Below are 15,430 nucleotides of genomic sequence, written 5' to 3' on the forward strand. Positions count from 1 at the left end.
AAAGAGAATGGAAATTTTTTCAAGGCTTTCAGATTTAATCCCTTTTGTCTTTTTTTATAAAATCTACTATACATCTCCATCAGAGTTCAGTTATTTTTGTAACATCAGTATGATTTGATTTGCGGCATGGAAAGCCTTAAAAAAAATCTCCCATTGGAAAAAATAGAAATAAAAATAAAAATGATACATGATTGATTGAATAAACACAAAGTCCAAAAGCCCATTGGCGTGATTAGCCCAATAGAACGATAAAATGATCACTGAATACAATTTCTTACATTCTAAAAAGATTTTTTTATGTAAAATTAAGAAAACATGTTTATTTAGCAGTGGATTTTTCTAGTTTATTATGATATTATTTTATACGTGTGCTCTATTGCTCCCACTCATATCAAAAAATGTAACAAGTCTAAATACTTGTGTTTATAATTATTATTTTAGTATTTATTTTTTAAAATATACCTTTAGAGTTGTAGTTATACTATAATTAGTATTAATAATTATGGGATGATTAGTTAAGTTAATATCTGGTAAAATAGGCTATTACAACATAATAAATAAAAAGCTCATTGAGAGCAAGAAAGGGCTTGCTTCAGAGTTGGATTTGTATTATATAAATTCCCCAAGAGTCCCCTCGCCATCATCAGAAAGACAGCTCTATGCCAAAACCAAACTGATGTGGAGTGAATATAAAAGCTGGGGGAAAGAGAGAAGGAGAAGAGATTTTCATTGCCATTTACATCTCATATTTACAGAATAATGCCCTCAGATTTCCACTACAAAATTCTTCATCAACCCATTGAGAATTGTTTCTTTCCAATCCCCATCCACCTAACCTTGCAACCCATAATAGACACTTAGTCATAATTCAAATTGCAGCATCTCTAATTAAACTACCACCTATTTTCAGTTCTAATTTCTTTCTGTCTTGGACAAATCTAGGATTCAAAAGCCCGGGCGGAAACCAACAATCAGTCCATGACTGGATTAAGATTCCATGAGTCTGGGCAACAACACGAGTATTGAGGGGAATAAGACTTAAGCTCTGTTTTCACCAATCCTAATAACCTCCAAGACTGTTGCATTGCAAAAGAAACATCTTGGGCAATTTAACAGATGCCTGGTTATGCAACCATAGCAGGACTTATGTGAACAAGGGACAAACTGGGCATCTGATTCACAAGTATAACAAATGCAGCAGGTGTTGTCATCGGCTTCCGTTTCTTCCCCATATTTCATCCTTTCAATTTGTTGCAACTCAATCCTGCTAATAAGAAGGTTCAAGAAACTCTCAAGCTGCCGAAGTTTCCCACTATAAGCATCCCCTCTCGAGGATCCAGCCTAGCACAATACAACAGAGTAAATTGCAAAGCTTAATAAATGAGATGGAAAAAAGATGATAAACAGCACACACACTGATTTCGAAAGGAAACCTCATTTCAATCTTTCTGTTAATGGCGGTTCGAGCACTTCCAGATCATATTAAGAGAACTATACACCACTGAAAACCAAGCATGCCAGCACCCAATAAATAATTTTTATGTACAAGAGAAAAAAAATATCAGGTACATTTAGAAATTTTCCATTTCTTTAGAACTATATTTTGCTAATGGATATATAGTTTATGTACGCTATATTGTGAATTAAGCAGGATTTTGTTTTTACCAAGATTGGTAGAGTTCTTGCCTTTGGGGGAAAAGAACATTACTTGACAGTTCTATTTATTAGGGTTTTTCTCCTTTTCCTATTTTGTTATAATGATAATTAGTCGAGTTTTTTTCCTCAAAAAATAACAATAACTAGTTCAAAGTTCCATCTTGTTAGACTTTTTCTTCTTTTCCTATTTCGGTTATGACTCGCAAGGCTTTAGTGTGCTGATATAGATACACATACTGCGTATTTTGGAAGGCCATTTGATAAATAATTTTTTTTATTTTTGGAATTTCTCTGTTCCTGTGGATTTCAGAAATCCTAGATTTTGATGGATTCAAGAAGCATCTTTCTAGATTTCAAAGGTTTAGCTTAGTTGGTTCTAGGTGTTCAATACTTTTTCCTTATACCCTTCTTTTTCTACATCAGTCATCTCTAGGCAACATCATACACCTATTTCATTTCTTCCTCTTGTAGCCCCTTTTTTTTTTAATTCTTCTAGCCCATTAAAATTACATGAATTGCAGAACCTTGTTCCTCCATGGAATCGCATACAAGTAGATGCAAACAAAAATTCAGCCACAAGTACAACCCCCACCCCCTCCCTCTATTGCCAACCATAAGCATGAACCTTCTAATCATGATGTTCATAAGCACAGTGGAATAATGAATGAGGTTGTTATCCACGAGATAGAGAAGTTTAAACATGCATATGAAGAGAGATGGGGCTTAAAGTAGACAAAACTAACCCAGTTGTACTCCAAGAGATACTGGAATCCACAATGCACGGTATCAGGGCAGTCCATGCTTGCAAAAACACCCACAACATCATTCCGCTCTCCACATTCCATCTCCACACTTGCATCCAACAAATTCAAGAGGATCCCTACAAGAGGTGCTAATATCATGCCTCGATTTACTTTCTCCAGAGACTGACCATGTCGTCTGAGAGACCTGCAAAGACAGTGGCATAACTATATGAACGACTGTTGAGGAAGCATAGAGGTTGCAATATGAACTTCGAAACAATTCACAGTCCTTTCTTTAATTAAGCATGTATTTTATGCACCAGTGAAGCCTTTATTATTAATATTAGAAATGCCAAAAGCATCGCCAAAAAACCACCTAAAAATGCCCAAAGACACGATAAGGGTGATACATCCACCATCTACAAGTACTTATGAAACATACATAATTACAAAAATCTGAAAATATCAAGCGCAATATTGGATGGTTGTCATAACATAAGCAAACCAACCAAGGATATCCTAAATGTCTACTTGCTATCATCATCAATTCCCTTGTATGTTTCTTCAAGGAAAGCAAGACAAATTGAAGCTCAAATGGCAGAGTGCATTTACACCATGTATTGAAAAACTTGCTACATTTAGAAAGGGGAAATGACAAAAAGTGGGAAAAGAATGAGAAACATGATTCCGATTCAACAGCATGGAAACTCACAAATCAAAAAACTCAGCATCCGCGGCTGAAGTAATGTGGTTGAGAATAAAGACTATCAATTCAGTTAGCCTCCGAAGGTTCGTATCAGCTCCAGATAGGAATGCTTGAGGGATCTCACGAGTACAGAACTCTAAAACCTTTGCAAGGTTGCATGAGAGATCAAATATGACGCAGCATTTTCTTTGCTGAAACTCCAAAACCTAAAAAGATGTTTAAAATTGTAAGAAAATATTTGAAGCAAACTGCAAGTAGAAAATAACAGAAAACTCCATACAGCTAAGCTATTACTGACTTAAAAGCTAAACCAACACAACTGGCATTACTACGTGATAGTAATATGACGACCCAAACAAGTGATCCACTTAAGTCAGTAAAGCAAATGTTATAGAAATGTAAAGTAAACCAAGAAAAATAACTCTCCAGGATATAGATACACAAGCATGTGTGAATGGTAGGGGGGGCTATTTACACTAGTGTAAAGTATAAACTCTAATCTTTTGAAAGCCATTAAACAGCTGTCATAAAATTCTTGGTATCAGTAAATTATACCTGGTATTTTTCTTGCATTTCCCTAATGGAAACAGAGAACTCAGTCATTGTCCAGCTGAGTGTATTAAATAGTCGATTCAGAAAAGCTGAGAACAACTCTTCATCATCGATGCAAGCTTCACGCAACAAGTTCTACATGGATTAAGTCAAAAAGGAGGATAAATCCATGCCCACAAATTGTTCAGTGAAAAAAAAAAGAAAAAAAATCAAATGCAAAGATTGATCATTTTTACTTGGAAAACAATTGACGATGACGACGATGATTCCCCATGCTTTGAAGAACCAAAACGAGAACCCTTGCACAACCGCAAAAGAATGTTGGTCACTGGGATCCAAGATCTGTTGTCAAATGCTGACAATAGAGCTTTTGGCATTCTTTGCGTGGCTGCTTCATTGCTCTCAAAAGCTGCCAAATACTCCTTATACTGTACCAGAACTGAAATAGATTGGAGGAGAAGATCCCTAAGATCGGCACTCAATATCCTTGGATCATTGAAGTGGGAAACGACAAAAGTTACCTGATGAACAGGAGAAATCAATCAATTCTCTGAAGTCCATTGACTTCATGCAGTGAATATATTCAACTTTCAGATTGAAGCATACTTTAAATTGAGAGGAAATCACCAGATTGCATGAAGTGATACATGTCACAAATATTGAAGTACAGAAAAGAAAAGAAAAGGTCTGTTGGTGTCAATTGGTGCAGAGCAAATTACAGCACAGAAGTAGTCAAAATGTCAAATATAAGAACCCAGCTGGTCCCTGGAAATGAATCAACTGTCAGCAATTAATTGCCTCTTGTTTGGAAAATTGGATGGTAAGATTTTGTGATATTTGTAAAAAAAAAATGTGCACAATAATTCTGCTTCTCTCAATCATATGTGGCACAAATTAAATTGGATTGGAACACCACGTTGTGGATCATCAAAATCTTAATCCATCCATAAAGTTGAACCATTTATCATCAACGCTGAGGAGTCAAGTAGTATCATGGTTCTACATTTTCTAACTGAAAACAATCAAACTATTGTTAAATACACATGCAACAGATCTTAACTTTGGTCAACAATCAAGTGTCACAATTACCAAATCTCGGGAAATATAATCAAAAGCATACACTTGCAACTATCAACTGAAACTTCAAACTAGCAATAAATCCAACAGACTTCAAAAAGACACACACAGATTCACAGTAAATCAGAAAAGATGCATTAAAATTAACCATGCAGGAAGCTCATTTACTTTTATAGCTTGTAACATAGCAAAAGGGAGATTAGCACAAATCATATAGGAGGTAAGTTTTTTGGCTTATATTAATATAAAACACAGACTACAGTATTAGGATCTCTAGTCTTTTTTTTATCCAGGACCTCTTGATAACACCAAGAAAAATTAGAGACTTATGTTGACCGCTAGAAAAGGAAAGTTTGAGAGATGGAAAATTCATAGTAAATTCAGTAGTATTAGTTGAAAATGTGCCAACCAGCAAATAATAATAACCAAAGGACTGGGGAGGAAGAAGAATTGTTGTAATACCCAGAATAGTGAACTAAGCATGTGGTTGTAGGCATGAGAATTCTGGAATGTAGAGACTCATTCAAATGTGCTTCAGAGTGAGAGAAACGATCAAACATTCGATGGGTTTAACTTTCTGTGAATCAATTGAAGTTGGTCTTTTCAAGATCATTGTTCCACGAAGTAACAACCCTACCAAGATCTTACTAATCATCCAAATTTTCAAAAATGTGTTTAAGACAATAATTCCCTTCCTGTTAGTATGTTTCTAAGATGCCAAACATGTGTTGCAATGGTGGCAGCTGTAGCTCCCCCTGTTCCATACCTCCTCAGTCAAGGGCTGCCAAGAAACTTATCGACCACATGGCAGGACACATTTTTCTTCCTTTGATACAAAAGTGGGGTCACACTTGGCAATACCCCACCTCTCATGTGTAACAAATTGATGGCGCTATCAAAGAAATAATCGTGCTAGAGCTGTAATAATTCACGCATCTTAAGGGCCACAATCAATTTCAACGATTACACTTTGAAATTATCATTAAGAGACACTTTCCTGATCCACAGATCTATAGACAAAATGGGAAAACAAGTTGCCAAGATTTATTGACAACTTTAAACCCGCCAAAAAGCAAACAGCAGATGACTCAAAAATCAACAAAATAAACTTATGCTCAAGAAGACAAAATAATGTGTAGTATGTGAGACTTACAAATGAGGCAAGTCCTTGCTTGATAAATATTGCAGGGGGTACAAATGGGGGATCACTCTTGCGCAGCACATGGAAGCAATCAACCTGAAATGGCAATAGAACAGCAGCATGTAGCAGCTAGGTATACAAGTTAACATTGCGAACCACATCAATGGCACATTATACAAGCAAAGCACTTAATTTAAAAATACAGGTAAATGATATTTAGATCACATTTGAAACAAAAGGAAACTGTCACCTCAAGGCAAGCACTTAACCAACCAAAAATCTTCACAAATAGGAATTTTGCTAGAATGGGATGTTAATAACACATGATTAGCATTGATATTTTAAAGATGATAAGGGGAAAAAATGAAAGCTTTCATGGCAGATTTAAATCTAAAGTTGCAGCTCTATCAAGCAATACCATGAGGTCCTGATGAACTCCCAAAACAAGACCCTAAAAAGCACATTAATATACTGCATGAAGTAGCTCAACTTCTACAATTGATGTGATAATATATTTTTAAGTGAACAATGGGTGTAAGCATGACTGTAATAATCCCAAATAGATGCAGAGTGTTCTGAAGAGATACCGACCTTGACATACAACAAAACCCTAAAGACAAAGGTAATATTTTGTTAAAAACTGTGATAAACACTATTTCAGACAGACAACGGTTGATAAATACACCCAGTATCATCTTGCAGAGATTAAAGGAAAATATTCATTTACCAGGGTTTCAAGATAAAATTCAGGAATATAAATAAATAAGGAATCCACTCTGCTAAGAACCAGAAGTAGTTGGACTATCCATATGCATGTTGCATACATCGCTCGTTGCTTCCACCGCGAGAAAAGAGAGATGCGATACCTGTTCACATGACAAAAAGGCCAGCAAAAAATCAGAAGATGCACTGAGCTAGCATAAAGTATGTAATACATGTAGCTGATGTTATAACCCCATAAACTTCATCTATATTTAACCAGAAAATAAAGCTAGTAAGTTGTTCAGTATCAATAACCAGCACCAATCAAAGAGTGGCAAAACTAAGGGTATGAGGTGAAAAATTTGGAGATGAAATATCAAGGGTGTAAAAATAAAGGGTGAAGTGTTAAGGGTATAAAAAAAAACTTCCAAGAGGTGAAGTGTTAAGGGTGTTGAAAAATTATAGTGCTATTAGTAGGCCCACAATAGATCAAATCAAATTTGGTTTAGGGTTTAGGTAATTATAACAATATTCGATATTTATATTTGTGGGTCCAAGATAAGTGGTGGAAGAAAAAAGTAGAGAAATGGATGTTCAATTTCAACAAAAAAAATAAAGAGGAGGAAATGTAGTCCAGTATCCTTTACCCCTCAACACACGAGGTTAACATTTCACCCCATTTTTATATGGTTGAGACCAATATAAATAAATAAACTACTATAGAAGAAACATATCCAGCAGTTAGAACTACAAGATAGTAATTCTTTTTTATTTTAAAGATTTGGGAAAATTGACTTCCCACTTTCCCAATTTCTACCAGAAAATCAAAGAAATTTCTTCTTATCACAAAAGAATCTGGTATATTTCCAGAGGCTTTAAAGTAGGAAACCAAATTCCAAATTTGGGCAACTAGGCAATGATCAAAATTTGCAGGTGCTTAGAGTTCAGATTACCTGGAGATAAGGACACAGCAAGGAAGAACTACAACCATAGAAATATCATAAATAGAATTTAAACAGTTCTAGGCGTTGCAGAGTGCATAGTGACAAATGGAATATCGATTTCTCATTCTAATCATGGAAAATGGAAGGGAAAACAGCTTCAAATATTCATTCAATGTTTCATATGGTTGAGACCTAGATAAATAATTTTCCAAAAACTAAGATAAATGTAGTTCAGGGACATCATACCATGCACAATGTCTGACACAATCAATTATGCCTTCACGATAATCATTTCGAGCTTCTTTCAGCTGTCTTAATTTCTCACTACAAACATGTTCTTTTATTTGTTTATCAGTTTCTTCCAGGAGTGATATTGATTGTGCCTGATGAGACATGTAGTGTGATGCCTGCAATCAAAGATTGAAATGTTAAGACCTTCACAAAACAAAATGCAGCAAGAAAGCATGTCATCGGTGAGCACAAAACGATGTTCATCCATTAAACAAAACATCACAAGAGAACAGAAAAACAATACGGTAGTGGTGTAATCCCAGAAAAAATGAAATGTGTACAAGTTTTCCAAGAAAGGTTGTTCCCTTTGGACAACAATCAACAAGTTAGAGCCTGTTTGTTTTTGGGTTTAAAAAGTGTTTTTGAAAAATTTGAAAGTTACAAGAAAATAACATAATGCAAAATTGTTTTAAATACAGCATGTAACTTTCTCACTTTTTATCAAATTCTCCTTTGGGTATCTTGAACAATGATTGAAAGAACAAGTGTTTGATATCATATGACAAAGTATATAGCTTTAACAGGCATCTTAGCTTACATTGGTGTAAATAATAAAAAGATACCATATGTTGTGATCAAACTGACAAATTGACATTCGAGCGTAAAACCATTTGGTAATGGTTACCTGCCTCGGACCCTTAGGAGAAAATAGACACAAACACATAGAGATTAACAGGCACTTGCCTAGGCAAATTCAATTTCCAACCAAGGAAACTACTCATAAATTATTCCTTTTTGCATAATTTTTTTTATCATCAATCATTTCTTATTTCAACAGAAAGGCATATTAAAGTGTGCCATGGTGATTTAACCTCAACTTCATCATTTCTATACTTTATCCCAAGTTACTGTCTTTTTGGAGGAACCAAGAACAACTATTGGAATTCAGAGGTTTTGCATGATCATTTGTCTTTGGTTTTACTCTACAGATTCCACAAGGGATCCTTCAAAACTTAAAAAGGTTTCTCCAGCTCCACTACAAATTTCATCAATTTTTCAGGCTTCAAGAAATGCTTTCATTTATCGTAGTTGATCTAGCTGCCAGTAGTTAATATCTTAACTCAATAATCATGTTCATCCAGGATAGGGAAAAAACATTGTTAACTTCACTTCCTAATACCTTTCCATGTTTGCTGCAAACTTCATTTTCTATTGTAATTCTAAGGGAAAAGGGAGTAAATGCATTTCAGGCAGCACAAAGCCCTTCACCAATAAGATCAAAACGGATACCAAGTCTTGTATAGCAAGCTTGTCTTGCTCTTTTTGATCTATACAATACTTACATTTGATAAAAAAAACGGATACCAAGTACACCTGATTGCAGTAAAGTGAAATTAATAAAAAGAAAAAAGCAAATTTCATCCAGAAAATTCTCTTACCTGCTTAAAGTTTGGTGCGACACCTATGTGATACAACAATAGCAATGTATCTAGCAGTTCTTCTTCTCTCAGTGTAGCTGAAGACACATCACTCTCCCTTTGTACAATCCTAATATCCCGCATTGGACGGTAACCAAAATCAGGTTCAGATTGATCACTCGTACTAGGTTTGTCGGCTATCTCATCATTCAAACTTCCTTCACTGCATTCTGCAGCAACATGAGCAGACCTGTCTGGAATAGGACCACAATGGACACGAGAACCTTTAGCATTGTATCTAATTTGATGCTTTGAGATTTTTGACAATTCAATGTCATAACTTGAACAGCAACATGGTTTCTGGGCGGTTTTATGTGTTACTCTGGTTTCTTCATCATCCATACAACCTTCCTCCCACCGGATTACTTCTGCTTCTTGATCATATACAGGATGAGATTTTGAAAGATGACTAAATGATCCCCCAAGTCTAGAAATGTCAGTTCGATGAGGATCATTTTTGAGAAATAAATCTACAGGGAAACTTTGTTCACCACCTCTGTGGAGAAATCCAACATCATGACCACAGGGTTCACACCTCTTCAACCAGCCACAAATGTCTCTCATGGCAAAGCCTTCAGATAAAAAATGAAGTATAACTGTGTACAAAGAAACAAGAACAGAATTGCTTGAAACTCCAGGAGGTGGCACACTGCGATCTGCTCCTCTATTCTTCAATAGAATATTTTGTAAAAATGTCCTAAACACTGAGCCAGGTAATTGGGCAGGTGCTGTAGGTGGTACAAATTGCATGACCAAGAGACATAGGTCCCTATGCTTCTCCTCTATCTACAAATCATCAGTATTTTTAGGGTAAGAATTAATATTAAATTGCATAAAGCTGGCTAAATAAATTCATATAATGCTGCAAAACAGAGAGAACTACAGAATCACAAAATGTATTTTATCAACAAATATTGGTGTACCACAATGTCAGTCTTCTCACTCATGAACAGCCAATCTACACTCACCCATGATCTCCCCATAGTCATCCATGAACTCATCATATAAGTACATGTGCATGCTCCATAAATATAAGATATGTTAATATTCAAGTAAACAGTCGACTTGATCCAGCCAATCATCTTTTACTCATTGTGCATGAATTAAATAAAAAAGCAAATGGGAGGTCAAACTCATGATATTCAATTCAACTGAAAGAATTCTTCTCTTTCTTTCTTTCTTTCTTTCTTTCTTTCTTTTTGTTTTTTGGAGCTTTTATTTGAATAATCTTTTTCTTGATTAACTGTGAATGATCAAATCTTCACAAATTGCTTTTTATAAGTGAAATTAATGAGGACAAATTGAGCATACGGGGAGAGAAGTTATCGAATAGAGAGGTAACAACAACGAAGGAAGTTTGCTTGGCCACTTGAATTTGATAGTATTTCACTATCTATGCATCATTCTGGTTACAAGTAATTCCATATGGAAAAATGATTTTGAGGGCTTTTCATTTATTTTTTCACCTCATCATACTAATACCTATGGATCTACAACAGTATAGGACTCAGATTCTACAAATTTAATGTGAATTATCAGGGATCCACGATAGGATATACCTTATTGATAGCTTCAGATAAAGCTGTAGTTGTCAGCATCATGCTTCTTCCATCATTATACATGTCCTCACCTGAACTAGGCCACCAAACAGAAGGCACCATGCATTGAAGGTCCTGCTTGTTTGGAATCTTTTGCGATAGAAAACCTTCAAACAATAATTCAAAATCAGCCAACTTCCACCAAAGAACCATCAATTCTTTCCGTCGTAAGATATGGCATACCATTGCAAGATAAGAATAAGATCCGGAGTATGGGCATTCAGTTAAAACCAAAGATGCTGTTTTGCAGCAACTTGAAAGGGCATTGATAATATGCTCAAACATCAGGTGTGATTCTTGAAACTCTAGAAATACATCAATAAACCTATCCAAAACTGAATAGTCATGTGGTGCTTGCACTCTGAAGACCTCCATCATGAATGAAAGAAGTGGACCCCATGCCACATACTCAGTGCTCCCGGAATATCCCTCAAGTACAGAGAAGAATTCCTCACATATCCCATGACAAACAGGATAAAATACTTCTTCGAGTGACACAAACCTCTTCAATCTCCTCAGTTTACCAACTAAAGAACTCTCAGCCCGCTCCACGCCTAGCGTATCTGACAGCCTTGATAAGCACTGAAGCAGCTGCACAGCCAAAAGATTTGCAGGAGGAGGCGCTTTAAGGGGAAGAAACCCCTGAATGGGGTGCTTGAAGGGACGCGCCCCAAAATTTAATTCGCAGCGTTCACCTTGAGAAAGAGAGATCGCTGGGTAATACCCAGATCCAGGTCCCATCTTGCGGATACCACGAAAGGCTACTCCAAGGGATACGCCATTTCTATAGAACAATATCTCATCATGATCCAGATCAATGCAACATCCAATGACATCACCAACAACCCATGGCTGACCGTATGGCTCAGCATCCTTATTCCACTTCCTAACCCTTTTCCCGTCAAATGCATATGAATCATCTGCATCACCTACACCCTTGTGATCAGTAAAAGGACAAGAACGAGTTGCCCATCCAAGCTGCTGTACACCAGAAGTTTCCAATAGAACTTCATACATCCATTTCCCTTTCCAAACATAAGCATTGGACCTAGCACTACTGAACATTGCTAAGCTTTCTACAAGCAAAGGGGGTTTAATGATTCTAATATCACCACAGATGCTCAATTCTTCAAGCCCAACCAGCTGAGATTCACAGCCATCCTTACTAATATGAACCCCATCTCTGTTATCAATCAAATCACCAGATTTGACACAAAATTTTGAAAACTCATTCTTTATAATAGAGCTAACTAATTTAGCATCAACTGGACCGGTCAATTGACCAAGTGATCTGTTTGAGAGACCAAAGATATATTCAAGAGCTCGCTCCACAGGCTGATTACCAAAATCATCACAAGATGAAACAAGTCGGGTTTTCGATGAATTCTCTTTTCTATCTTCACCATTCAATAATACAGCCAAGCCAGAAGAAATCCCTCCAACCCGTTTTCCCTCTTCTGCCATTTGTAATCAAAAGAAAAGGACACTATCCAAATGATTTAGCAGGATACCAACTAAACACTTTTCAAATGCAAGATCACTCCTCCAAATTCAAACTTCGATTTCCCCTCTTGAAACACCGATCCATTCACAACAAACCCTAGCCATCTCCCATCCCTGTAACTTCAAAAAATTTGCAGAACTTAAATTTCCGATTCAATAACAGCAAACAAAACCATTGAATTCAAAAAATAATGCAGCAAACAATAACAACTAATTAAAACATCATTTTCCCTCCTTTTTTAAACTTATCATTCACTAATCAAATAACTAACTTAAATTCACTTATCACTAACAAGTCAGCACACAGAAACACTTCAAATTTCACATTGTTGTGCCTCAAATATCTCAAGAACCAAGCAAGACCCGAGAATTTTTCCTTAACCGTGATGATTTCCTCGTGCAACAACAAAAATTCACAAGTATCTGTAAATTTCAAGAAATTGAAAGTGCTTACAAGGGCGTGGGTACGTGATTGATGATGGAGATGTCGACGACGAAGATACTATGCAGCTGTAACTCGACATAGCAAAGGCGGCGAGCTGAAGTTAGGGTTTTTTAATGCCATTTCTAAAAAAAAAAAAATAGAGAGAGGAACGAAGAGGAGAGTTTTGATTTAGTTTGCTGTAGAGAGAGAAAGTATTTTTTATTATTATTATTGGTTGTAGTATTAGCAAGTAGGGAAAAAAATAATTCTGGAGAGTCAGGGTGGAGAGGAGATTTTCATTTCCAAATTTTCTTTTTTTTCTAGTTTTTCTTTTTTCTTTTTTCTTTTTTCTTTTTGCCAGATTTTGTGGAAAGCACAAAAGAGGGAGTGATCAGGGAACGCAAGGGATGGGTGAATGATCCGGGACCAGGTGCAGCGCACAACAAATCTAGAGGAGTATAATACTCTTTAGTCCCTGAGAATTGAGCTCGGTTGTTTTTTACTCCTCTTTTTTTAGGATCCTATAATTTAGGGCCCATTCAGTATTATTGCTGTTTTAATGTTTTTGTTTTAAAAAAAAATTAATCTCTTTTCAAGTAACTAAAATAAGAAATAATGTTATAATAGATTTATAACATATACCAAACAGTTAGCTAGTCTTTTAATTATTGTCGATGATATTTTTATTGAAATATTTATTTATTTTCTCTGCATCGTAGATCCAAATATATCATTTTATGATTATTTTTTATAGAAAAAAAAACATAGTGAAAGTTTATACGGTAAAAAATACATAGAAACACACCTTATTCATATTTTGCACACAGAGAAAATGCAACATATTTCACGATATGTTTTGTGTATAACATTTATTTTAAGGGAAAAAAAAAACAAAATGTTATAGTAAATAAGGCAGCTACTAACAAGAGTGAAGGGACAGAATGATAGATTTTTTACAAGTTAATGGACCAAGCTGCAAATACGTTTAAAACCAGGGACTCGAGAATAGTCTACTCAATCCGGAATGCAGGGCGAATTTTGATACTGACACGTGTCAGTACTCTATACGCGATGACGTGGCGTTGGTGCGCCTCTGGTAGGAAAAACCAAGGGACTCGAGAATAAATCGCTCAATCCGGAATGCAGGGTTGTTTTTGTTACTGACACGTGTCGGTACTATATACGCGATGACGTGGCGTTGGTGCGCCTCTTGTTGGAACCCAGAGTTCAGAAGCGAACCGCCAATTTGAAATGCGCCGTTGTTGGTTGATGGATGACTTTTCCATTTTGTGCGGTGGGTTTCAATGACTTCGTCAATGATGGGGAGTTTCTAGCGTGTGTTGTTCATACCACAATTACGGTGCAGCAGGTATGAGGTTTTTATTATCTTAATTTCACGGGTAAGAATATTCTAGGTCCAGTTTCTTGGATTATATTATATTTATATTTAATTTATAAGAATTAAATTCATTGTTGACTATGTTAAAATCCAAATTTTGAATTATGATAAGATTAGCGATTTTGTGGAGTTATTATCTTCTACCAATGAAATGGACAGTGAAGAAAAGCTATGGCTGGACCGCGCTACGAGAGGCGGGTGCTATGCGATGAATTAATATGCCAGCTGCCGTGCCATTTCCTAGATTTTATGGGAACTAATTTAGTACACAGCAATGGATTTCATTGGTCACCGTCAGCTACTTTTCAACCAAGGCTGTTTGTAATGAATTTGTTGACTAGAGTTATTTAATGAATTGTTGTGCTGCTGTGATCGGTAATGTATTTGAAATTATATTTGTGTTGGTTTTAAAAATAAAAAATATATTAAATTAATATATTTTTATGATTTCTAAAAGTTTCCACGGAAAAAAATATCTGGAAAAAGACAAATAAAAATCCAGTCTTGGAATGTAAACCTTAATATGTCACTGTCATTCATGCCCAGCAAAAACTTACTTTAAAAACGAGGGTGAAAATGATTTACCCACGCCGACATGTCGTTTTCATGTGACTCCACGAGCTATTGTCTAAGCAAACATCCACACGAACTTTCCTCGCCTGCTGATATTATCATCGAAAAGTATTGCAAATGGTAACGCTACAGTTACAACGGGATGCTCACATCCAGCTTTTTCAAGATTCTCTTTATTTTCTTCCCTCTAAAAGTATTCACGTGCCAGATTTTTATATATAAGTTAAATTTATGTCTAATCGAATCCTGTTTAATATTAAAATACTATTTGAAAGTGTAGTTATTGATTTTTAAATTATTTTATATTTAAAAATATATTAAAATAATATTTTTTTATTTTTAATATTAACATATCAAAATAATCTGAAAATATTAAAAAATATTAAATAAAAATAAAAAAGATAGAAATATTTTAAATTTTTTAAAATTTATTTTAGAGAAGCTAAACAAATTTTGTATTTTAGTTTTTATATTCATGATAAATTATTTTAATATTTTTTTCCTTAAAACTCTGATTAGTTTATTATATCACGGAAAATAAATGAATTTGATAAAGGCCTCGTGGCGAAACTAGGCCATTGATTCCTTGGTTTGGCTCGGCTCGGCTTGCACCCTTTCTGAATCATCTAAAGTGCCGGCGCTGGATGGTGGGTGCCCATCTGGGTCTTATCGCCTACCTCTCGGCCACATGCACAAAAGCGAG

At 35.6% G+C, this 15,430-nt stretch overlaps 1 protein-coding gene across 2 annotated transcripts; it reads right to left on the reverse strand.

The window, feature by feature from the left end:
• Positions 1–710: 710 nt before the first annotated feature.
• LOC133693586 (E3 ubiquitin-protein ligase RKP) lies at positions 711–13,165 on the reverse strand. Of its 2 annotated transcripts, none has more exons than XM_062114821.1 (11): positions 12,786–13,165; positions 10,790–12,445; positions 9,192–10,016; positions 7,768–7,928; positions 6,603–6,741; positions 5,888–5,971; positions 3,894–4,178; positions 3,661–3,792; positions 3,112–3,311; positions 2,400–2,604; positions 711–1,341 (listed from the first exon to the last, which is right to left on the reverse strand). In XM_062114821.1, exons 2-11 carry the CDS (start codon positions 12,290–12,292, stop codon positions 1,039–1,041), a joined length of 3,837 nt encoding a protein of 1,278 aa, XP_061970805.1. In that variant the 5' UTR covers positions 12,293–12,445; positions 12,786–13,165; the 3' UTR covers positions 711–1,038. The 2 variants fall into 2 exon arrangements, with proteins under 2 accessions (XP_061970805.1, XP_061970806.1); XM_062114822.1 differs by having other exon boundaries at positions 10,790–12,451.
• Positions 13,166–15,430: the final 2,265 nt, after the last annotated feature.

This window comes from Populus nigra, chromosome 5 (assembly GCF_951802175.1).
Source record: "Populus nigra chromosome 5, ddPopNigr1.1, whole genome shotgun sequence".
NCBI classification, from domain to species: Eukaryota; Viridiplantae; Streptophyta; class Magnoliopsida; order Malpighiales; family Salicaceae; genus Populus; species Populus nigra.

Excerpts from the sequence above, each read along its gene's own strand:
- LOC133693586 (XM_062114821.1), bottom strand. The coding sequence starts at position 12,292 with ATGGCAGAAGAGGGAAAACGGGTTGGAGGGATTTCTTCTGGCTTGGCT. Across the intron at positions 6,742-7,767 it reads TGTGTCAGACATTGTGCATG|GTATCGCATCTCTCTTTTCT; the intron begins GTATGATGTCCC and ends TCATGTGAACAG. Across the intron at positions 1,342-2,399 it reads ATCTCTTGGAGTACAACTGG|GCTGGATCCTCGAGAGGGGA; the intron begins GTTAGTTTTGTC and ends GTATTGTGCTAG.